General features: G+C 43.7%; 1 protein-coding gene across 2 annotated transcripts; it reads left to right on the top strand.

The window, feature by feature from the left end:
- Window positions 1–676: 676 nt before the first annotated feature.
- On the top strand, window positions 677–24,575 carry rpp40 (ribonuclease P/MRP 40 subunit). Of its 2 annotated transcripts, XM_072510005.1 has the most exons (8): window positions 677–937; window positions 3,543–3,687; window positions 3,779–3,847; window positions 5,171–5,266; window positions 5,909–6,034; window positions 6,960–7,158; window positions 11,096–11,230; window positions 24,153–24,575. In XM_072510005.1, the coding sequence occupies exons 1-8, from the start codon at window positions 821–823 to the stop codon at window positions 24,349–24,351; spliced, it is 1,086 nt and encodes a 361-aa protein (XP_072366106.1). In that variant the 5' UTR covers window positions 677–820; the 3' UTR covers window positions 24,352–24,575. The 2 variants fall into 2 exon arrangements, with proteins under 2 accessions (XP_072366106.1, XP_072366107.1); XM_072510006.1 differs by lacking the exon at window positions 5,171–5,266.
- The last annotated feature ends 1,304 nt before the right edge of the window (window positions 24,576–25,879 follow it).

The raw sequence follows: 25,879 nt of genomic DNA, 5'->3' as shown, positions 1-25,879 counted from the left end.
TTCAATCCTCAAAGATGAAGACAGCACAAAGGAACCGGCTGAATCCTGCACCCGATATGCGCATAGTCCTCTCCTGCTGTAAACCTGATTGAAGTGAGATTGTGAGGACCATGCAGGCTCACCTCTCGCATTAAAGGCAAGAGAAAATAGTGGGTCGCAAATGCTGGTCAGTTGGTAAAAATCGATCCTCAGAAAAAAAATTAGAAAATCACTGCTCTACACTATCCACGACGCGGCCAGTCTTTGAGTCGTCTGCAAATTTTCCAATCTTGCTCCCCACGTTCACGTCCAAATTGTTAACACATAACACAAGCAGTAAGGGTCCCAACACCGCCCTGTGGAACACCACTTGAAACGACTTTCCATTCGCAAGGGCCCCCATCGACCATACCCTTTTTATCCAGTTCACCATATTACCCTGTGTCCCATGGGCTCTACCCCATGCTGAAAAATGAATGGGTTCTATATTTTGGGAAATCAATGCTGAGCCAATATCAGTTAAATAACCTTTTGTAACCTGGACTCGGGTTACAAAAAAATGGCTACTTGCTTTTGAGCTGGTGTTGAGTTGAATCCTTTCACCTCTTTGGATTTGGCCGCCCCACTCCTTTACGCCCTGGCCTCCGGCCACTCGAGGGCGCAGCCGAGCACGGGCCACCATAGTTTGTAAATGAGGCATCAAAGGGGAATATCCTGAGCGAGACACTAGCTCGCGGCGGGAGTGAGGCCGCTCGGGAATAACCGTCAAACAGCTCGCGGCGGGAGTGAGGCCGCTCGGGAATAACCGTCAAACAGAGCTCGCGGCGGGAGTGAGGGGGCGATGCTGCAGAATTTGGAGAAATGCGCGCGGCACTTACTCGTCAGTGAAAAATCCAACCTCAGGAACATCAAATCCAGACACCGCAAACATGTGGAGAGTCATCACTTTAACTACCAGGTGGGTGATTGACAGGGGGGCGAAGACTCATCACCATAACTACCAGGTGGGTGATTGACAGAGGGGCGGAGACGTATCACCATAACTACCAGGTAGGTGATTGACAGAGGGGCGGAGACGTATCACCATAACTACCAGGTCGGTGATTGACAGAGGGGCGGAGACGTATCACCATAACTACCAGGTCGGTGATTGACAGAGGGGCGAAGACTCATCACCATAACTACCAGGTGGGTGATTGACAGAGGGGCGGAGACGTATCACCATAACTACCAGGTGGATGATTGACAGGGGGCAGAGACTTATCATCATAACTACCATTAAAATGAGCCATAATAATCACCTGAGGAAGGAGCAGTGCTCCGAAAGCTAGTGTTTGAAACAAACCTGTTGGACTTTAACCTAGTGTTGTAAGACTTCTTACTGTGCTCACCCCAGTCCAACGCCGGCATCTCCACATCATGGCTACCATAATAATAATCGCTTATTGTCACGTAGGCTTCAATGAAGTTACTGTGAAAAGCCCCTAGTCGCCACATTCCGGCACCTGTTCAGGGAGGCCGGTACAGGAATTGAACCCACTCTGCTGGCCTTGTTCTGCATTACAAGCCAGCAGTTTAGCCCACTGTGCTAAACCAGCCCCTAATAGGTGGGTGATTGACAGAGGGTGGAGACTCATCAGTATAACTACCAGGTGGATGGTTGACGGGGGGGGGGGGGGGGGGGGGTGGAGACTCATCACCATAACTACCAGTTGGGTGATTGACAGGGGGCGGAGACTCATCACAACAACCACCATGTGGGTGATCGACAAGGGGGCGGAGACTCATCACGACAACTACCAGGTGGGTGATTGACAGGGGATGGAGACTCATCACCATAACTACCAGATAGGTGATTGACAGAGGGTGGAGACTCATCAGTATAACTACCAGGTGGGTGGTTGACAGGGGGTGGAGACTCATCAGTATAACTACCAGGTGGATGGTTGGCAGGGGGTGGAGACTCTTCACCATACCTACCAGGTGGGTGGTTGACAGCGAATGGGGCTTTTTAAAGCCTCACCTGAAGTGCCAGGTCAGTGCTTTGCAGATTAATATAGAAAAAGTTGAGTAGCTCATTGTGTTTTAGTCATTAACCAGCATTGCTTCAGTTGGGTTGTTATCTGCATAGTTCTGTGATTAAAGCGTAGGCCACTCTCTCTATACATAGTAAGAAGTCTTACAACACCAGGTTAAAGTCCAGCACGTTTGTTTCGAGTCACTAGCTTTCGGAGCACTGCTCCTTCTTCAGGTGAAGGAGCAATACTCTGAAAGCTAGTGATTCGAAACAAACCTGTTGGACTTTAACCTAATGTTGTAAGACTTCTTACTGTGCTCATCCCAGTCCAACGCCGACATTTCCACATCATGGCTATCATCTCTATACATACTTGTAGATCAAAAGTTCGAGATTTAAAACTGCTTCCTGATGCCTGTTAAACTAATATTAATTCTAAGGATGAGTTGAAACCCAAAAGTTTAACTTATAAAGAATGTTAGACTTTACAGTGCAGAAGCAGGCCATTCGGCCCATTGAGTCTGTATGGGCCCCTGGAAAGAGCACCCTACTTAAGCCCACGCCTTCACCGCCCATCCCCATAACCTAGTAACCCCATCTAATCTTTTTGACACTAGGGGGCAATTGAACATGGTCAATCCACCTAACCCGCACATCTTTGGACTTCTGGTGTTATCCATAGGAGCTGGTTGGGCTGCTATATGTTTCCACTATTTTCTGTTTGTGTGAATAGTGCAGACCTTCTTAATTTACAATGACATAAATATTTTATCTGGAATGGTTTATCTATGTTTTAGTTCACAATAAACATCTACAAGGATTGAGATCTGCAAGAGTATACTGGAAGGCAGCATCAAAAACTAGAAACATAATTATGCCTTCAACATAATGACAACGTTCCAAGAAAGAGATGGTTGGGTTGGATTCCATTTTTGTTATTGTCCCGTTTATTATTTCAGAGATACCTCCATTGACTTTTAAATTCAGGGTAAATGCATGCAGTATCGTGTCCATGCCCTTACTCTTATTTTTAAATAAATCAAGAACCAATTAAACTAAATCAAATAAACTGAGGGACAAGTTGAAGGGGAGCCCCTTAAAGGGATACTGCCTTAAACAAAAAACAAATCACAAATTAAACGAACATTAAACCATTCTCGCCTTTACTGATGTTTGGAAACTAATAATGTTGAAAATGGCATTGAATGCTAAATACCACTAGTGGTAGTCATTTAATTTTACTATTTAACAGTGTTTATTAGAGATTCCAATGAAACACTTGTGCAAAAAGGTACTTGGTACCTCTAATAACAACTCTGATGAGTTGCCACCATTGAAGGTCTCGCTGTCACAGGCAATCACATGGGTATGTAAGCAAAGATGAACTTAAATAGTAGATTTTTTTAAATGAGTTATTTTAAATATTGATGTTTGATCTTCTAACTGTTGTACTTTAAAGTAGATATCCACACTGAAAGATTATAAATTAGGAAATGTTTTTATTGCTAAATTCATTTTTTTTGCTGTGTTAAATGTTTTCTTGCAGGTCTCCATTTTAATACCAGAATGTGGACTCATGCCACCAGGAGTCACTGCTGTCTGCAGAACTTTAGGAGACTATTATCTGGTGAAGCAATTACAACTTCATGAAATGCTTGAGCCTGAATTCATCAACAAATTTGTTAGGAAAGGTGATGATTATGTCTGTAATTTATGAAATGCACTTATTTCTTTATTTTGCTCACAATCCATCTGTCTTAGTTTAAAAATTGTTCATTCCAGGCTTTCTTTATGTACTTTCTTACAACACCAGAATAGATCAAGACAACTGTATCGCTCTATTGCCAACAGGTAAAATACCTTTTCTCAAAATCAGCATTCAAGTTTGTTACCTATTTATTACCGTAACAATACCATGCTAGGTGGTAACAATACCATGCTAGGGTGCTCTTTCAGGGGCTGGTGTAGACTCAATGGGCCGAATGGCCTCCTTCTGCACTGTAAATTCTAAATTCTATGGTTGTTTCTTCAGAATAAATTGGTTAATTCCAACGAGATTGAAACATTAAAAGTCCAAAAATTGTTTCAAATGTAATACATAGCGAATTCCAACTACATTTCTTGATGTAAAGCAGTGATGCTACAAATTAATTTTATTGTTTGCTATTGTAAAATGGGTTTAAACAAAGTTGCGCATAATGTGGAAAAATTACAGAACAGAGAATTTATAACACCGAAAAGGCCACTCCGTCCAATTGGTCAATGCCAGTCTTTATGTTCCACATAATCATCCTCTCACCTCAGGTCAAGTATCCTTAGCATATCCTTCTTTTCTTCTCCATATACGTATCCAGCTTCCCCTTCAATGCGTCTATGCTAGTCACCATGACAGCAAGTTCCGTATACTCACCACTTATTGGGTTTCCCCTGAATTTGATCCAAAATTCCCTGTTGGATTAGTTAGTGACTGTCTCATATTATGACCCCTGTAGACAAATTCTGGGAACCTCTGATGAACCGGTTATCTTCAATTTTTCTCTAGTACCCAAGACAGACAGCTTTCTCTCCAGGCCAATAGTAATGCACAACTGCAGGACTTGTTATGAAATACCTTTCCACACATTTTCAGTACAGCTAACCTTTACAATTTAAAATATATATATATTTTAACTGAAAGCCCAAGTATACGCAAACATGTGGGTGGTTGTGGTTGGGAATAATAGTGGTATGTGCTGCCATTTTGCTGCTGCGGATTACCTAACCTTTTTCATGAGTCTTTGCTTCCTTTTCGATAAACTTGAGATTGTTGGCGTAGTTTAACTTCAAATGTTTATTTATAAATTCTTTACAAAGACCTCGTAGTCAGCACAGACTATTCTGCTCCCAGCACCATTGGAGCATCTTGGTCATCAGATTACTGATGCCACAGTTACATCACCCAAACCCATCATGGTCTCCTTAAAATATTCATGAACTCATTATTCTACAGATGACTTTGAGATGCAGTGAGTACAAGAAATGAATCCTGCAAGAATGTATTTTTTTGATAGGACAGTCACTTGACTAAAAGAATAAGAGAATTGTGAACTGATTGTGTATAATGTAATATTTGTGAATGCAACCATAAATCCTCATGAAAAAAAAGTCCTTGTTGATGACTATTGGGTTTCATAGGAAAACTAATTTTATCAATTGACAAGGATACATACGAGGAGCTTGGCCTAGAAGGACAGCCGTCCATGTATTCACACAAGACAGCAGTGAGATACAGTAAGTGCAAACTATTAAAACATTCTAAGCTTGGAAGAATTTCTTGCAGTACTGGGTGAATGCACCAACCTTGCCGGCTTCACACTAGCTTGTTGAAATTTTTGTTCTGGTTTGGTTTGATTTCATCGAGTCATAAGAGGTCTGCAGCACAGAAGAGGCCCTTCGGCCCATTGCATCTGCACCAGTCAACAACAACCACCTAACTGTTCTAATCCCATCTCCCAGCACTCAGATCATAGCCTTGTATGCCTTGCCATTGCAAGCGCACATCTAAATATTTCTTAAATGTTATGAGGGTCTTTGCCTCCACCACCCTTTCAGACAGCGAGTTCCAGACTCCTACCACCCTCTTGGTGAAAAGGTTTTTCCTCACAAACCCCGCTAAACCTCCTACCCTTACCTTAAATCTATGCCCCAATCATTGATCCCTCCACCAAGGGGAAAAGTTTCTTCCTATCTACTCTATCTATGCCCCTTGTTATTTTATCCATCTCAATCATGCCCTCCCTCAGTCTCCTCTGTTCCAAGGAAAACAACACTAGTCTATCCAATTTCTCTTCATAACTATAGCTCTCCGTGTAATGCAGATCACCCTAAAATCAGTTCAGTTTTGGGTTTCATGATTTAATAATGTGTTTTCAGATGTTACTGTCCACTTGCGTGATGCTACATTTGTTCCTGGTGATAAAAGATATAACCGAGTAATGTGGGCATTGAAAGAGAAAAAGCCTTTAACCTTTGACTTTTTGATGACCTGGCATCCCTCCGGTAAGAAATTAAGAAAAGGCAGTTAAGACAAAACTTTGGAAATTTTCTTTCCTAACCCTTAAAGATGCAATCTGGCTTTAATTGAGGCCTTTGCTTAAAAATAATTAGTTTGATAAAATTCAGCATGTCATTTACGGTACACACTTTCTAGGACAATAGTGTTACACTGCGTATAATGACAATGCCAGTGTAGCTCTCCTGCTGACGTTCTTGACCTTAAATCAGAAGGTTATGTGTTCAGTTTTGCTCTGGGATTGAGCACATAATCCAGACATGTAACCCTACTTCTGAATGTTGGCTGCATATTTAGGGCTGTTTAGCACCGGGCTAAATCGCTGGCTTTTAAAGCAGACCAAGGCAGGCCAGCAGCACGGTTCAATTCCCGTAACAGCCTCCCCGAACAGGCGCCGGAATGTGGCGACTAGGGGCTTTTCACAGTAACTTCATTGAAGTCTACTTGTGACAATAAGCGATTTTCTTTTCATTTCATTTCATATTTCCAGCAATGTATTTTATCCTGTCCCTCAAACTAATATGTCCTGGTATCTCCCGAGGATTTCTCTTTCCTTTCTTAGCAACGTGGTGGGAAGCAACAAGTGGGAAGATCAGAGTGGTAGGTGGGTTGGGGGGGGAGACAGTGAGGGGTAGGGTCTGCAAGCTGTGAGTTGGAGAGAAGGTGCGAGTGGGAGGGTGGGGGAGAGAATGTGGGGGTGGTCTGGGTGAGCAGGAGGGGAGAATCGGGGTGAGAGGGAGGGTCGGGGAGGGACGAGTGTGACGGTTGGGGAGGGTGAGCGGGAAGGTCGGGTGGGGTGGGGTCCGGGAGGGGAGCATTGTTGATACAGGACGGTTGTCTCTAACTTGCCATTTAGAACCCGCTTTAAATGGAAGATATTCCTGTGCTTATGTTTTTAAACATCAAATGTAGATGGAGAAGAAACCTCTTTGAAATCATATTTCATGGGCTATGAATGCAAGCGTTACCAGCCTACACTATCAACCAGGATATTAAACAACATTGACTGTCCTGTTCTGCTGAGCAAGGAATTGAAAGGGAAGGACAATGAATCTTGTAGCTCTCAGGAGTTCCTCGAATGGCTTGGTGCAGTCTCCAGTGATATTGATTGGTGAGTTTAAATGACCAGAGCAGGATAATGGGACTGATTTCAAAGGTCTATGAAAGAGACAGCACTGGCAGAATGGCCTGTGCTGTAACTTTCTATGGCTCTATGTACAATTTCCCTTCACTTCCTGTTGCCCTTCCAAAATCAAGCCCTCTGTTACACAGTATTCCATGATGTTGGAAGGAGCTGTGCTCCGAAAGCTATTTTTTGAAACAAACCTGTTGGACTTTAACCTGGTGTTGTAAACTTCTTATTGTACAGTATTCCATAGTAGAGGATTACTGCATTTATTATGCAGTCATTCTGCCCTTTTCCTCAACAACTCCAGTGATTAACTGTCTGGTTAGGACAAAACTGGATCACACTTTGTAGAGGTTACAAGTGTAAATACGTGCAATACGACAAATAACATGAATCCTTAAAGTATTATTTTGGCCTGACTTAATTCTAGCTAGCATCTCTTCTTTCACCTACAGAAGATGTTGACCTGATGTTCGCTCACTGGGAACTCAGTAAACTGTTGTTTTGAGTTCGGCCACTGTTTGGTGCTAAGGTATTCCTGTGGGTTAGTGCTTGCATTCAGTGATAGAAATAAGGAACTGCAGCAATACGATACAGTGCATGCTTCCAAATGCTATACTAATAAAACTTGTAGTTCCTGCTACTGTCCTGAAATCTCCCAAAGAGGAATAGATCTGGCATTACATTGCCTAACTGTTTTCCACAGCTACGTCAGTGCCTGGGTGACCCGTGACTGGAATGCATCACCAACTCCTGGGAAAGTCACTTTAATTTGATAAGTTTCCTTTGAGGTTTTGGGTTTTTGTTAGTGTATTAGTGAAGTCCCTATAAAGATAGGCAGTGTAAGTCAGATGACGCCAACAGCGCCCGTTCAATTCCTGTACTGGCTGAGGTTAGCCACAAAGGCCCCATCTTCCCGACCTCGCTCCTTGCCTGAGGAGTGGTGACCCTCAGATTAAATCACCACCAGTCAGCGTGCTCAAAAGGGGAGAGCAGCCTATCGTCCTCAGACTATGGAGACTTTCGGAAGTAAAAATCATGGGTTTAACTAAGATTGCAATAACCTCTCCTATTGAAAATCACATCAGGTTCTCGGAACTTAACCAAATGGCAAGAAAGCGCACTTTAAATTATGAATTAAGAATGTTTATTAACCATTACAAATGTGTCATCTCAAACAACAGCAATCAACAAAAATTGCTCAACTTTAACAATTGAACGGACATCTCGCCACCCTTCGCAGACCAGGTCATAAAGCAATAACTCCTAAAAACATGGAATACAGCTCTCAGCACCTCTCCGTAAACATCACTCTCTTCTCTCTGCCCCTCTCCGTCCAACTCCCCAAAATATTGAAAGCCACCATAGTCAATTGTTGGAAAAATAGTCAATTGGTCTATAACTTGTCAATAATAAAATAAGAATTAGCACATTATGCATATTGCCTTCGTTTTAAGACAATGCTTTTTCTCAAACTATATCTCTTATCTTGAGGCAGGCCTGGGTCTCGGCCAATAATTGGTCAACATAGCTCTCTGTCGTCTAAAGTTATAGACAAGGGCCTATCTAGTCCTTCTCCTAGCCAAGGTTAACATTCATGTTATCTCTTTATCTTTGTCATGCGAAACACACATTAATCTTTTTTCCCACAGCACTTTAAATGGTTATATTAATAATCAAGTGTTAACATCCTTCTAATTACAGAAGTCATAAACATTTGTATTCCAAATTACATTTCCAGCCTTTCTTACGTGTGAATGAATTAGGTATTCTTTAATTGTCTCACAATCAAGGCTGTCTACTTAACTAATCTGGCTGGTTTCCAACAATGCAGTTTAGTTTTTATTAAAATGGCTTCCATCAGTTTCAACTAAGAACATATTAATTCAAACTTCAAAATAATAGTCACACTAAAACTAACGATTTTCAAACGACCAACAGTGGTAATTACTTTTTTAAACTATTGTAAACATCTGTTGATTTACATAAAAGAGGTAGATCTGGAATTGTAGGTCCGTAACATCTAAGTATGAGGAACCCCCACCCTGGAGGTCCCCAGGTAATAATTGAAAACTTTGGATGGTCCTGACTGTCTCACAGTGATAGCTACCTAAAAAAGGTAGAAGAATTAAAACCACTTTTAACTCCTGAATAACTATAGTGCTGACTATCCCTGACCTCTACGGGACATCCTAACCTAACTCCCACCCTTGCCTCGATCCCCTCAGCTAGTGATGTTAAAAATGGGCCATGGCCTCCTTCCTACTCTGCTCCCCTTGACACATGGCCTTGGGGCCTCGGGAACCCACTGCTCTAGACAGTTCTCACCCACCCTGCATTGGAAGGTTGGATGAGAAAGGAGCGGCTGGATTTTAAAGGAACTAGAAGCGAGTAGCCCTCCGACTCTGATTGCCACTCCACGGAAGTTATGGGCCAATTTATTAGCAATTTTTTCAAACTTCAAAAACAAATACAAATATTCTCAGTACATTTGATGAAATACTGTTTTTACTCATTAGAGTATTTGATGAAAAGAATCAAATTGTGTGGAATTTTGACTTTTTAACCCACCCTATGTAGCTGATCCTCTCTATTTATTCTAAATTTCAACCGGTATGACTAAATCATGTCGCCCCTTTCTCCAGAACAGAACACTCATTTTTGCTGGAGAAAATTCTAGGCAAAAGGACCAGTTCTGTGGTGCATAAGCCGTTTGTTTACCCAGTCTGCGCCTGCTCTTTTTGGATTCGCTGCTGTCGGCAATCCAGTGCCTTTTTACAATAAATTTAGAGTATCCAATTCATTTGTTTTTCCAATTAAAGGTCAATTCGGGGTGGCCAATCCACCTACCCTGCACATCTTTGGGTTTGTGGGGGTGAGACCAACACAGTCATGGGGAGCAATCCAATGTCAATACATTTTGGGCGATTGCTGGCAAGGCAAGCCAACCCAATATGCATTCCTTTAAATGGTTGCAGAGGCACACCAGGCCCAGCAGTGCTAAATTATTGAACTGAGGCCCAATGACGGGCTGGGCTCAGTTCTGCTTTGGGCATCTACTGTCTGCAAAAGTCAATTCACCCACTTAACTTCATTCCTATTCTTTCCAGTCTTCCGAAGTACTAGTTTGAATCCGTTTTTAGGTCCCCCATTACTTCAAGATCTGCCAATTGCACAAGAATGAGCACTTCTTACTTATTGACTGATAATGATCAATATTATTTCTCCTTATTCTTCATAGACGAGTTGGCGTAAAACGTAGACATTGTAGGTGCAAATAGTGCAATCTTTGAAAAATTGCCATTTTGCTAGCCCCCTGCATCAGTTGTCACTGGATCCCAGCCACCTGAAAACGAGCAAGAGTAACTTGGCTATTATGCGCTACACTGTGTCATCCTTCGGTGAGCCAATGGCTGATCTTCTGCACTGTTGCTGGTGGATGCCCTGGTGTTTCAGGTGCAAGTTGTGATGTTTACTTGCTAAGGCGAAGCAGTACATGACCAGACCTGAATCTTTATGACCGCTACTTGGGTACTCCCTGGGAAATGGTGCCAAAATGTCCACCCTGAGGTCAGTTAGAAGTTAATTGTTGAGTGAAATTTCTGTAGAATGGGAGGCGCTTATAAATTCCCAGCTCCTCCTTTTGGGATAAGGTAAGGCCAAATAAACTGTCAGGAAATGACTGGCCTTTTTCTTTATTAACACTTTTGAAACAAGGAAATGTGATGTGTATATTCCTTTAGAAATTTACTCAGTTTAAAGATTACAAATTGTTAATAGAAGAGTATTCAGTGAAGGAATAAGGAGATTGCCATAGCATTAACAGCTCATTGGTGTTCTTTGTCCCTGGAAATGAGTAACATGCAGTGGTGCACAAATACATTTTTTAATCAAAGTTTCCATTTTTATTTATCAATAGCAATAATCAAGCAGACAACTTTCTGTCTACCTACTGCTGTCCTTGGCCCAGCACAGTCCTGGATAAAGCATGCCTTTGTACTGTTTCTGGCTTTATAATTCCTGAAGGGATAAATTTGATAGTGGACCAGCTTCGGTAAGCACCATTGTATAAGCAACATTTTGTACTCAATAGCTCTGTGGGCTAGCAAACTACATTCGGTGATCTTTAACATTAATGGAAGACTGAGTTTAGCAAGTAAAGTTGCGTTCGCTGGGAGATCAGTCAGCACTACAGTTGGCTTCAGTGTACCTGAACCTGACAAGGTGCAGCTCCTATAACTCTCTAGTTGTTTTACATTCCTTCTGACCTTTTGTGCATCCCAGACTTCCTTGGCTCCGGCATTAGTGGCCATGACTTCAGTTGTCTGCGCTGTAATCTGTGGAATTCCCTCTGATAACTTATTATTTCTCTCTTTTAAGAATCTCCTTGAAACCTACCTCTCTGAACATCTGTCCTAATGTTTCCTTATGGTGACTCAGTTAGTTTTTGAACCTATTACACTCCTGTGTAACCTTGGGAGGTTTTACGGCATCCCGGTTTAGAGCATTTTTTAAATTTTTTTAAGTGGAGTATGCATTTATCCTTCCAAAGACCAAGAGTTGCAGATTTGCACTTCAGATTGTTTATAGAAGAATAATCATTAACAATTTTGTTCTGACAATTCAGGAAACATGCACCCAATCTCTGTACCAATCAGAAGCTTCTGATATGTTGATTGGTCACAATTAATTTTTAAGAAATACACTTAGAATGCTCTTTCTTAGGCTAGTCATTGCAAAATTCGATTTGGTACTAAATGTTGTTAAGTAATGGGTTAAGATACATTGCAATTAGTTGTCTCATTTATGTTAAGTATCCATTAATTGACACTGATATGTAAAGGGGCTTCGGTGGCCTCTGTCAGGTGATGTATACGGAGAGTTTGTGCAAAGGCTGTTGGAAGGAAATAAATGTGTGTTTGTGAAAAAGGAACAGAACTTTAGACTCTTCATATCACAGCAACTAAAACATCTAACGATTGGTAGCAGAGTAAATGTGAAGGGTTGAAAGATACAACTTTCCAGATCAAACCAAGGAGTGAGTGAGAAAAGAAAAAAAAAAAAGGGACATATGGCTGAACCGAGGATAAAGATGGCTGGATATGACTATCCTCCCTTATTTTCTGAAAGGGAATCGTACGAGCAATGGAGAAGTGCAGTAGTTATGTGGACTAAGGTAACTGTTTTGGGAAAGAGAAAACAAGGTATGGCATTGGCTCTTTCTCTACCTAATGGCAGTAAAATCTGAAACAAAGTGCTTTCTGAGCTGGAATTGGAAGAGTTAGACTCAGAAGGAGGTCTGGAGACTTTATTACATTATATGGATAAGATTTATAAGAAAGATGACTTGTTAACGTGCGTATGAAGCGTGGTCGGATTTTGATAAGTTCCGGAAAATGGAGGATATCTCCATGGAAGACTATATAATGGAATTTGGCAGACTATATAAAAGACTGCAGAAACACAACCTGGAATTTCCACAGTTTGTGTTGGCCTTTAAATTACTTGACTGTGCTAGAGTGAGCAACATGGATAGGCTCCTGGTTTTGACAGGAGTTCAGTTTACTGATAAGGATACCTTATTTGAACAGATGACAAAAGCTTTACAAAAGTTTCTGGGGAAACATTCGATTCTGATGACCCAAATAGGTCAGCCTGCAATAAGGCAGAACATGGAAGATACACTACTAACAGGATGGTGAAATCGTATGGTTACGAACAGGGCTCAAGACTATAGAAGGAGACCGAGACAAGGAAATTATGAAGACAGAAACCCAGTTAGAACCTACAATAGGAAGATGAACCCCAGAAATATACGGGGCATGATAAATCAATGTTTTCGATGTGACTCTCAATACCATTATGCTTTCAACTGTCCAACTCGTTATGATAGTTTGTTTGAAGCGACACATGACACGGAAGAGTCCGAAGAGGAAAATGATAGTGACCAGAAAGAAGGCATTGTCCTATTGACAAGCAGTTTTATGCCGGTAATGAGGGCGTTGGTTGCAGAATCCTTCAACTGTGCTGTATTGGACAGTGGCTGCACATCTACTGTGTGTGGAATTGACTGGTTAAAATGTTACCTGGTCTCTTTGAATGCTGAAAATCGTAACAAGGTTAAGAAATTTGAAGTTCCACAAGTTTCAGGTTTGGGGATGATTTTTTTTTTTAAGAATATTTTATTGAAAATTTTTGGTCAACCATCACAGTACATTGTGTATCCTTTACACAATAATATAACAGTATAAATAACAATGACCTGTTTTATAAACAAAGAATAAATAATATATAACAAAAACGAAAACTAAAACTAAATGCAACTGCCTTGTCTCAGATAAAAACTCTCCAAAAATATGGTTTAACAATCCAATATACAATTATTTATAGCAACGACCTATACATATTATACATATATATTAATAACCCTGAGACTCCTTCTGGTTTCCCCCCCCCCGGGCTGCTGCTGCTGCCTTCTTCTTTTCCATTCCCTCTATCTTTCTGTGAGGTATTCGACGAACGGTTGCCACCGCCTGGTGAACCCTTGAGCCGATCCCCTTAGGACGAACTTAATCCGTTCCAGCTTTATAAACCCTGCCATGTCATTTATCCAGGTCTCCACCCCCGGGGGCTTGGCTTCCTTCCACATCAACAGTATCCTGCGCCGGGCTACTAGGCCGGGCAAAGGCCAAAACATCGGCCTCTCTCGCCTCCTGCACTCCTGGCTCTTGTGCAACCCCAAATATAGCCAACCCCCAGCTTGATTCGACCTGGACCCCCACTACTTTCGAAAGCACCTTTGTCACCCCCACCCAGAACCCCTGTAGTGCCGGACATGACCAGAACATGTGGGTGTGATTCGCTGGGCTTCTCGCACACCTATCCTCTACCCCAAAAAATTTACTGAGCCGTGCTCCAGTCATATGCGCCCTGTGTAACACCTTAAATTGAATCAGGCTTAGCCTGGCACACGAGGACGATGAGTTTACCCTACTTAGGGCATCCGCCCACAGCCCCTCCTCAATCTCCTCCCCCAGCTCTTCTTCCCATTTCCCTTTCAGCTCATCTACCATAATCTCCCCCTCGTCCCTCATTTCCCTATATATATCTGACACCTTACCGTCCCCCACCCATATCTTTGAGATTACTCTGTCCTGCGCCTCATGCGTCGGGAGCTGCGGGAATTCCCTCACCTGCTGCCTCGCAAAAGCCCTCAGTTGCATATACCGGAATGCATTCCCTTGGGGCAACCCATATTTCTCGGTCAGCGCTCCCAGACTTGCGAACTTCCCATCCACAAACAGATCTTTCAGTTGCGTTACACCTGCTCTTTGCCATATTCCAAATCCCCCATCCATTCTCCCCGGGGCAAACCTATGGTTGTTTCTTATCGGGGACCCCACCAAGGCTCCCGTCTTTCCCCTATGCCGTCTCCACTGTCCCCAAATTTTTAAAGTCGCCACCAGGCTTGTGGTGTATTTCTTCGGTGAGAACGGCAATGGGGCCGTCACCAGAGCTTGTAGGCTAGTCCCCCTACAGGACGCCCTCTCCAATCTCTTCCACGCCGCTCCCTACTCTTCCCCCATCCACTTACTCACCATTGAGATATTGGCAGCCCAGTAGTACTCACTTAGGCTCGGTAGTGCCAGCACCCCCCTATCCCGAATACGCTGTAAGAATCCCTTCCTCACTCTCGGGGTCTTCCCAGCCCACACAAAACTCATGATACTCTTTTCGATCCTTTTGAAAAAAGCCTTCGTGATCACCACCGGGAGGCACTGAAACACAAAGAGGAATCTCGGGAGGACTACCATTTTAACTGCCTGCACCCTCCCTGCCAGTGACAGGGATACCATGTCCCATCTCTTGAAGTCCTCCTCCATTTGTTCCACCAATCGCGTTAAATTTAACCTATGCAATGTACCCCAATTCTTGGCTATCTGGATCCCCAAGTAACGAAAGTCCCTTGTTACCTTCCTCAGCGGAAAGTCCTCTATTTCTCTGCTCTGCTCCCCTGGATGCACCACAAACAACTCACTTTTCCCCATGTTCAGTTTATATCCTGAGAATTCTCCAAACTCCCGAAATGTCCGCATTATCTCTGGCATCCCCTCCACCGGGTCCGCTACATATAACAACAAATCATCCGCATACAGAGATCCCCGGTGTTCTTCTTCTCCTCCTAAGTACTCCCCTCCACTTCCTGGAACCCCTCAATGCTATTGCCAGGGGCTCAATCGCCAGTGCAAACAGTAATGGGGACAGAGGGCATCCCTGCCTTGTCCCTCTATGGAGCCGAAAGTATGCAGATCCCCGTCCATTCGTGACCACACTCGCCACTGGGGCCCTATACAACAGCTGCACCCATCCAACATACTCATCTCCAAAACCAAATCTCCTCAGCACCTCCCACAAATAATCCCACTCCACTCTATCAAATGCTTTCTCGGCATCCATCGCCACCACTATCTCCGCTTCCCCCTCTGGTGGGGGCATCATCATTACCCCTAGCAGCCTCCGTATATTCGTATTCAGCTGTCTCCCCTTCACAAACCCAGTTTGGTCCTCATGGACCACCCTCTGGACACAATCCTCTATCCTCATTGCCATTACCTTGGCCAGAATCTTAGCGTCTACATTTAGGAGGGAAATAGGTCTATAGGACCCGCATTGCAGCGGGTCCTTTTCCTTCTTTAGGAGAAGCGATATCGTTGCCTCAGACATAGTCGGGGGCAGCTGTCCCCTTTCCTTTGCCTCATTAAAGGTCCTCATCAGTAGCGGGGCGAGCAAGTCCACATATTTCCTGTAAAATTCAACTGGGAATCCATCCGGTCCCGGAGCCTTCCCCGCCTGCATGCTCCTAATTCCTTTCACTACTTCCTCTATTTCAATCTGTGCTCCCAGTCCCACCCTTTCCTGCTCCTCCACCTTGGGAAATTCCAGCCGGTCCAGAAAGCCCATCATTCTCTCCCTCCCATCCGGGGGTTGAGCTTCGTATAATTTTTTATAAAATGCCTTGAACACTCCATTCACTCTCTCCGCTCCCCGCTCCATCTCTCCTTCCTCATCCCTCAGTCCCCCTATTTCCCTCGCTGCTCCCCTTTTCCTCAATTGGTGGGCCAGCAACCTGCTCGCCTTCTCCCCATATTCGTACAGTACACCGTGCCTTCCTCCACTGTGCCTCTGCAGTACCCGTTGTCAGCAAGTCAAATTCTACGTGTAGCCTTTGCCTTTCCCTGTACAGTCCCTCCTCCGGTGCCTCCGCATATTGCCTGTCCACCCTCAGAAGTTCTTGCAGCAACCGCTCCCGTTCCCTACTCTCCTGCTTTCCTTTATGTGCCCTTATTGATATCAGCTCCCCTCTAACCACTGCCTTCAGCGCCTCCCAGACCACTCCCACCTGGACCTCCCCATTGTCATTGAGTTCCAAGTACTTTTCAATGCACCCCCTCACCCTTAGACACACCCCCTCATCTGCCATTAGTCCCATGTCCATTCTCCAGGGTGGGCGCCCTTCTGTTTCCTCCCCTACCTCTAAGTCCACCCAATGTGGAGCGTGATCCGAAATGGCTATAGCCGTATACTCCGTTCCCCTCACCTTCGGGATCAACGCCCTTCCCAAAACAAAGTCTATTCGCGAATAGACTTTGTGGACATAGGAGAAAAACGAAAACTCCTTACTCCTAGGTCTGCTAAATCTCCACGGGTCTACTCCTCCCATCTGCTCCATAAAATCTTTAAGCACCTTGGCTGCTGCCGGCCTCCTTCCAGTCCTGGACCTCTACCTGTCCAGCCCTGGTTCCAACACCGTATTGAAATCTCCCCCCATTACCAACTTTCCCACCTCTAGGTCCGGGATGCGTCCTAGCATACGCCTCATAAAATTGGCATCATCCCAGTTCGGGGCATATACGTTTACCAAAACCACCGTCTCCCCCTGTAGTTTGCCACTCACCATCACGTATCTGCCCCCGCTATCCGCCACTATAGTCTTTGCCTCAAACATTACCCGCTTCCCCACTAATATAGCCACCCCCCTGTTTTTTGAATCTAGCCCCGAATGGAACACCTGCCCCACCCAACCTTTGCGTAGTCTCACCTGGTCTATCAGTTTCAAGTGCGTTTCCTGTAACATAACCACGTCTGCCTTAAGTTTCTTAAGGTGTGCGAGTACCCGTGCCCTCTTTATCGGCCCGTTCAGCCCTCTCACGTTCCACGTGATCAGCCGGGTTGGGGGGCTTTTTACCCCCCCCCCCTTGTCGATTAGCCATCCCCTTTTTCCAGCTCCTCACCCGGTTCCCACGCAGCTGTGTCCCCCCCCAGGCGGTGCCCCCCCACCCATCCCACCCCATACCAGCTCCCCCCTCTCCCCAGCAGCAGCAGCCCAATAATTCCCCCCTCCCACCCCCCCACCCCCCGCTAGATCCCCCACTAGCGTAGTTACACCCCCCATGTTGCTCCCAGAAGTCAGCAAACTCTGCCCGACCTCGGCTTCCCCCCGTGACCTCGGCTCGCACCGTGCGACGCCCCCTCCTTCCTGCTTCCCTATTCCCGCCATGATTATCATAGCGCGGGAACCGAGCCCGCGCTTCCCCCTTGGCCCCGCCCCCAATGGCCAACGCCCCATCTCTTCCACCTCCTTTCCTCCCCCCACCACCTCCTGTGGAAGAGAGAAAAGTTACCACATCGCAGGATTAATAACATAAAACTCCTCTTTCCCCCCTTCTTCGCCCCCCCCATACTCGCCCCACCACTTTGTTTCAAACGTTCTTTTTTTAATAACCCGCTCATTCCAATTTTTCTTGCACGATAAAAGTCCACGCCTCATCCGCCGTCTCAAAGTAGTGGTGCCTCCCTTGATATGTGACCCACAGTCTTGCCGGTTGCAGCATTCCGAATTTTATCATCTTTTTGTGAAGCACCGCCTTGGCCCGATTAAAGCTCGCCCTCCTTCTCGCCACCTCCGCACTCCAGTCTTGGTATACGCGGATGACCGCGTTCTCCCACTTACTGCTCCGAGTTTTCTTTGCCCATCTAAGGACCATCTCTCTGTCCTTAAAACGGAGGAATCTCACCACTATGGCTCTAGGAATTTCTCCTGCTCTCGGTCCTCGCGCTATCACTCTGTATGCTCCCTCCACCTCCAGCGGACCCGCCGGGGCCTCCGCTCCCATTAACGAGTGCAGCATCGTGCTCACATATGCCCTGACATCCGCTCCCTCCGCACCTTCAGGAAGGCCAAGAACCCTTAGGTTGTTCCTCCTCGCGTTGTTCTCCAGCCTTTCCACACATCGTTTATGGTGTGCCTCGTGCATCTCCGTCTTCACCACCAGGCCCTGTATGTCGTCCTCATTCTCGGCAGCCTTTGCCTTCACGACCCGAAGCTCCCGCTCCTGGGTCTTTTGCTCCTCCTTTAGCCCTTCGATCGCCTGTAATATCGGGGCCAACAGCTCCTTCTTCATTTCCTTTTTGAGTTCTTCCACGCAGCGTTTCAAAAACTCGTGTTGTTCAGGGCCCCATATTAAACTGCCACCTTCCGACACCATCTTGGTTTTTGCTTGCCTTCCTTGCCGCTGCTCTAAAGGATCCACCGCAATCCGGCCACCTTCCTCTCCTTTTTCATCCGTATCCAGGGGGGATTCCCTTCTGGTTCACCGCACAGTACTTTTAGCCGTTAAAATTGCCGTTGGGGCTCTTATTAAGAGCCCAACAGTCCGTTACACCGGGAGCTGCCGAAACGTGCGACTCAGCTGGTCATCGCCGCACCCGGAAGTCAGGTTTGGGGATGATAATACTCTGAAGTCGCTGAAAAGAGTGGTGATCCCTTGCAATATTGCCGGAGTGAATCATTTCATTAGCACGGATGTTGTATCAAGTAAGATACCTTTGCTTCTGAGCAGACCGTCGATGAAGAATGCACACATGAAACTGGAAATGGAACAGGATAAGGCAACAGTTTTTGGAAAGACGGTGGACTTACAATTTACACAGTCGGGACACTATTATATTCCATTACTGACAAATAATATTTCAAGTAGAGTGGTTAAGGGTGTGTTAATGGCAGTTGAAAATAGGACTTTAGCTTATAAAAAGCTTGTGGTATTTGTGGAAGTACAGAAGGGCACCAGCATGACCGATAGTAACCCTACCTTTGGCCAGGGATTTTAACGACATTGTGGCCATGGACCTTAAGATCTGGGATAAAGCAAATAATATATTTATTTTGTAGATTTAGCAACCAGATTTAGTCAATCAACGATTGTACAAAGAAAAGAGTAATTCTGGATCAAACCGTGGAAAATTGGATAGGGACAGGAATGGGTCCACCGGCAAAATTCCTTACGGACAATGGGGGAGAATTTGCTAATGATGAGTTTACGGATATGTGTGAAAACATGAATATCAGAGTTATGAATACGGCTGCAGAAAGCCCATTTAGTAATGGTGTCTGTGAAAGAAATCATGCTGTCATCGATGACATGCTTCGGAAAATTTTGGCAGATTGACCAAATTGCAGGCTAAATTCAGCTTTAGCATGGGCAGTACATGCAAAGAATTCATTGCAGATGGTTGGGGGTTATAGTCCTTATCAATTAGTGTTTGGTAGAAATCCTAAAATTCCGTCCATTTTGGATGGCCAGCCTCCAGCTTGGGAGGGGACTACAATTAGCTCTGGTTTGCTGAACATTTAAATGCATTACATCGCAGTAGAAAAGCTTCTTTGGAAGCAGAAGTCTCTGAAAGAATTCACAGAGCTTAACATACGGCCATCAGATGCCGTTTTTCAGCAAGGAGGCATGGTATACTATAAGAGAGACAATTCTAATGAATGGAAAGGCCCAGGGAAGATCATAGGCATAGATGGCAAAACAATTATTTAGCAACATGGTAATCAAACTGTTAGGGTCCATTCAACAAGGATAATGGGTACAGATTACAAATTTTCAAACTTAGACAGAGCAGACAGACATGACGAGGAACCAGAGTCATCTGGTATGCATGTGTTACAGTACTATGAGGACCAATTAACTGATATCGACAGGGTTCCTGTGGAGGAACACAACACTTCTGATGAATTAGAACAGGCCATTTTTCCGAAAGGGCAACTGCCAAAAGTTGGTACAAAAGTGACATACTTGCCTGAAGGGTCTAGTCAATGGAAGGATGCAACTGTTATTAGTAGAGCAGGGAAGGCCACTGGAAAATATAAACATTGGTTGAATGTACAGCATTCAGGGGAAGGAGTCAAGACAATGGATTGGGAAAATGAAGTTCAAAAATAGAGGGCACAGAAACGCAGTGCCAGTTCAGATAGTACATCGGATAGTGAACAGGTCCGCAGGAAAAGGTCGAGAACTATTGAAAGGACATCCCACAGCAGAAGGGAAAGATCAAGCAGTAGCGGTACAGAACGAGATACCAGGCGGGAGAGGGGATGTAGTTTATCAAGATCTCGGAACATGAGTAAGACTACGAATACTAATAGGAATAGAAGCCCACATGCACGTGAGATTTTGGTGGCTTCAAATAAATTAGATAGAAAAAGAGCAACTGCGAAGTTTTGGGCAACTGAGCTGGTTCGGTAGACAGACTAGACCGGACGTGAGTTTTGATGTCTTAGAGTTGAGTACAAAAATGAATGATCCCAAAGTGGAAGACATAATAAGAGCAAATAAAGCGTTGGCCAAACTAAAAATGCAGGAGTGTGTTTTGAAGTTCCTGGTTTTAGGTGACCGTAGGCACTTGAAACTCATAGTTTATAGTGATGCGTCCAAGCAAATTTATGTGATGGGGTTTCAAGCGCAGGAGGTTTTATAATTTTCCTTTTGGGAAACAATGGTAAATGTTGCCCGCTTGTGTGGGAAACAAATAAAATAAAGGAGAGTGGTAAAAAGCACTTTGGCTGCTGAGACGTTAAGCCTTGTAGAGGTGGTGGATATGGCCTTTTACAAGTATGATATTGACAAAAATTTTGGGATTAGGGGATTTGGGTAATATACCTATTGACTATCACATTGACAATAAATCCCTGTGGGAAAATGTGCACTCTACAAAAAGTGTCAATGAAAAGAGGTTACGGATAGACATCGCAAGTTTGAAGCAGATGTTGGACAGAGGGGAAATAACAAAAATTAAATGGGTCGACAGGAGCTATCAACTGTCAGACTGTTTTACGAAAAGAGGGGCGAGTTCACAAACTTTTGGATATTGTTCATGAAGGGCGCTTGTTTCTGTGACTTTTTTTTTCTCGTCCAAACAAAAAAAAGGGGGGGGAAATCATGTGTGTTTTTGAGTTTCTTGAAATGTTATTTTCACCTAATTTTTTTCTTCTCCAATGAAGGGGGGACTGTTAAGTAATGGGTTAAGAGACATTGCAATTAGTTGTCTCACTTATGTTAAGTATCCATTAATTGACACTGATATGTAAAGAGGCTTCAGGTGGTCTCTGTCAGGTGATGTATACGGAGAGTTTTGTGCAAAGGCTGTTGGAAGGAAATAAATGTGTTTGTGAAAAATGAACAGAACTGTAGATTCTTCATATCACGTTTGGTTTGGTTTTAAAGAGTTTGGATTATTTCCTATTTAAAAAGAACCTGCAAATATAACTCTGTGGCCAAATCTCCAACTCCATAAATATAATATTTTATTTATTGTGGCGTTTTCAAAAGCGAAAGATTTGTCCTCAATATTCTTTGTTTTTCTTAATAGGATTGTATAGATTATAAAATGGATATTTTTGTAAATCAAGAAGTAACTTTAGCTTTCCTTTAGCTCCCTTCATGATAGTCCTGTCAACTCCTGACCTGTGACTCTTTGCTAAAAAATGTAAGCAAACATGCCCATTAACTTTAGCTCTGTTGGAACCAATTTAAGGATTAGCAGCGAGAAGGCTGACCGAAGAATAGAGGAGCAGATTGTGAGATCAATGGCAGCAAAAGAACTGCTCTGTCCTTGTTTGTCCAACTCCTTATCATACTGGACAGTTCATTATACACTTAATTAAGTTTCTCTAACTCGTTTTCCTACTTTTGTTTGCGGATGAGCTGCAGCCCAACTTAAAATACGTGATTGAGCAGGTATTTCGATCCTGGTCACTGAAAACTGTGAATACTGTCATGGTATGTGACTGATGGAGCTTTGAGGAGACTCTAATGGTGAACTAAATATGTTATTTTTCTACAAGGTGTGAAGTTGCATAGCAGATAATTGCAGGAAGCTGAAATTCTGGATTTCCAGAAATACTTAGGGAAGGCTATTAGCTACAGTTTAAAAGGCAATTGCATGGATACAAAGGTTGAAGTATGTAAAGCAATATCTCAACTCCCTAAAGATGCTCAGTTGAGTGACAAAGGAATCGTTGGTGGGGACTGAGTAGCAACTGTAAGTATTATGACAGACGAGCTGGCGATGGTGGCTGCATTCTGACTGGAAAGGGAAATCTTAAGATTAAGTGCCAGTTATGTGAGGATGATAAAAGAACAAAGTCAGAAGATTGACAGTAATGCAAATTAAAGCTGAATTTGAAAATGTGTGTGTGTGTGTAATTTATATCACATTAAACTTTTTAATGGAGGTTGACATATTGCAGGAAGGTCAGAGAAGTGGACCCACGGTGTTAGTTTTCAAGGTGGACCAGCAGATTTGAGGAAAGCCAGAGGAAGTTACGATTCAGCTGTTTTAAAATAATGAAAGGCATAGATCATGTCGTTGTAACCTCAACTGTAAAATGCCTTTTCCAAAAGTGCCATGCTACAGCTGTACAATGCCCTGGTTAAACAACAACTGGAGTACTGTTAGCAGTTTTGGGCACCGCACCGTAGGAAGGATATTTTGATCTTGGAGTGGGAAATAGTGTAGACCTACCAGAATGAGCTCCAGGGGCTTGATTTTACATGCCCCTGTTGGGCATCTTTACAGTAGTGGTTTGGGGGGGGGGGGGGGGGGGGGAAACAGAAAATAGGGTGAGTGCCTATCAGCCAAGCACCACCGAACTCACCCCCATAGTATGATTGATGGGCAGATGCCGAATCGGCAGCCAGCATGCCATATGTAAACAAATAATTAAAGGTCAGTTAAGCTTGTTAACTAGCCAATTGTCCTTGATAATACACTGCCCTTGCTGTAACATAGGTGGCATTGGCAAGCTTTTTAAAAGGGTGAAGGAGAGGGGGGGGGGGTGCAGTGATTACATGTTCAGGGGGTGGCCTTTGCTCATTGGAGGCAGCCCGCCCTAACAGTACTTCCACCCCCTTCATACTTACCAGTTCTCAAAACTTCCCCTCTTCCTCCCTATGCTGCAGTCCCGGCAGCTTCCGATACTGAGCTCTTGATGCTACCGGGAATCCCAAGAGTAGGTCTTGCTCCTCGGTGAGGGATGGAAGTCCCACTGTGAGCCTGTTTGGCCTTCCCGCAACGTATTATGGTTGTGGGGTGGGCTTGCCTCGAGCAAGCCAGCTTTCAGCTAACTTTCCTTCCTTGCTATTGGTAATGGCTCAAAATATGGTTCCTAGAAATAATTTCACAATGTAATTAAAGAACATTTGTTTGTGATTGTTTCTTACATTGACATCAAGGAAATTACTTTTAACTTTATGTTTTTTAAAGTAAATTTACTGGTGTCCTATTTAGATCACTAGTTACCCCTGTTCCTTTATATAATGTGATTCTCCTATTGAACTAAATCTTATTATTTAGGAATATGTTTCATACTTGTGACCCACCTTTTTAATTTGAGTTGAATTTTAAATCCTGTTGGTGGATTTTTAAACTTTTATCAGGAAAATGTAGTAGCTTTAGTTCCGAGTGGCAAATGGGCTCAGAATTGTTGTCTATCCTTCTGAATTGCACGTCTCTAAGACGGTTTGTGTTCTAAGCAACCTTTTACATGTTCAAAATGATAATTCCTCATGGCTCTATTGTATTTACTGTTATAATCTGAAACCTGGTATCAATACCATTTATTTTATTTTCCCCAGACAATATTTTGAGGAACCCAAGCTGGCCCAGTGGGTTAGTATGACAGTACATGGTTTTGCAGACAGCCCAGTTTCCTGGGGCGAAAGTGAACATGGATACCACAAGGGAGGAGAGAACCTCTACAATTTTGTTCTGTTCCGTAACCAGGATTACTGGCTCCACATGGCTGTGGGGACACATAGTGGCTGCCCACCGTAAAGTTATAACTGCCATGTATTTCTTTATTTAGCCTCTGAGGAGTTGAATACTTGCAGCACCTGACATTTGTGAATTAAGAAGTGCTTTGCTGTAACTAATTATTGATGCCTTTTTATACCATGGATGCAGAAACACATTCAACTGGGAACAAAAAGGTTCTGTTTTAAATTGTTGGAAAGTTCATTAAAAATGTGCAGCATTGTGACTGCCATGCCAAGTTTGAAGCATTTGCTTTATTCGTTTTTAAGTTTTCTTTTCCACCGCTGTGACCGCTACATTTTGTGAAGCAGCAGCATCCAGACCATGTGATTGTGAACCTTGGCCACTGCTGCGCTACAATTATTCTTGAGCTTGACACATCTAAATAGGTTGCTTTCTCCTTTTTTGAGAAAATGTTGGCTTCAAGCAAAGTAGCATCTCCACTGGAGGTCCCTAATTCTGAGATGTACTATGTGGGCAATTACAGGGTGGATTACGTATTCTTTACGGTTAGGTTCAACCTTTTAGTACTTCAACATTCTTTCACAGGTTTCCATACCAACACCTCAACGTCAACAACTTTCATTTATAGGTTGTCTTTAATGTATGACACATTCTAAAGCACTTTTTTTATTTGGAAGGATGGAACAACATTGTTAAAAGGTATAACAAAGCAAATGGGAGGCTATAGTCCGAGATCGGTGAGGTGTCTGAAGGCATAGCTGAAAGATGTTTTGAGGAGACCTTTAATGTGGAGATGGAAGTGGCCACCAAGACTTTTATGGGAGGAACTTTCTGGGATTGAGGCCAAGGTGGCTAAATGCTCTGCCACAAATGGTGGAACTAAGGAATCAACAAAGATCCAGAGTTCAAGAATTGAAGGATGCAGTAGAGGACATAAAACTGGAGGAATTTACAGGAATGGGGTGCGGCATGACCATGAAGTACTTGAGGATGAAAATTTGATATATGGATGGACAGAAATCCAATGTAGTTCAGGAGTAATGGAAGTGGAACTCTGTACGGGGCAGAAAAAAGGCCACCAAACTTTGAAAAAACGGCAGCTTATGGAAAGAGAAGGTGGCCAACAAGGAGAGTGTTGGAGATGTTGAGTGTAGAGGTGGCAAAAGTGTGGATAATGCTTCAGGAGGGGAAAATAATAAGATTAGAGTGGAAGTCTGAATGGAAAGGATTGTGAGGGTTTGCAGTTCAACTTGGATCAAATAGGATGCCAAATTATTTGTGGTTCAACCTCAGCAGGTGGCTGGTGTGCGGTGAACATTGGACTCGACAGCAAGGGAAAGGAGTGAGAAATAAAAGTTTTGGCTTTGATCTCAACATTGGGTTAGACGGCACATTGACTTATCCATGACTTATCCTCTGACATGTAGTCTGGCACCACAGATTATTCTGTGTTTGAGAGAAGTAGCTGAAATAAGTGTCTCCCGTAAACAAGTAGAAGTTAACCCTGTGCCTGCGAATGACGGCACCGAGGGGCGTTATGTAGAAGAAATAGGACCAATAATGAATCTTTGGGTACTTCAGAGAT

The sequence above is a fragment of the Scyliorhinus torazame genome, chromosome 6 (genome assembly GCF_047496885.1).
Source record: "Scyliorhinus torazame isolate Kashiwa2021f chromosome 6, sScyTor2.1, whole genome shotgun sequence".
Classification (NCBI taxonomy): Eukaryota; Metazoa; Chordata; class Chondrichthyes; order Carcharhiniformes; family Scyliorhinidae; genus Scyliorhinus; species Scyliorhinus torazame.
This window is presented reverse-complemented; position numbering and strand designations above follow the sequence as displayed.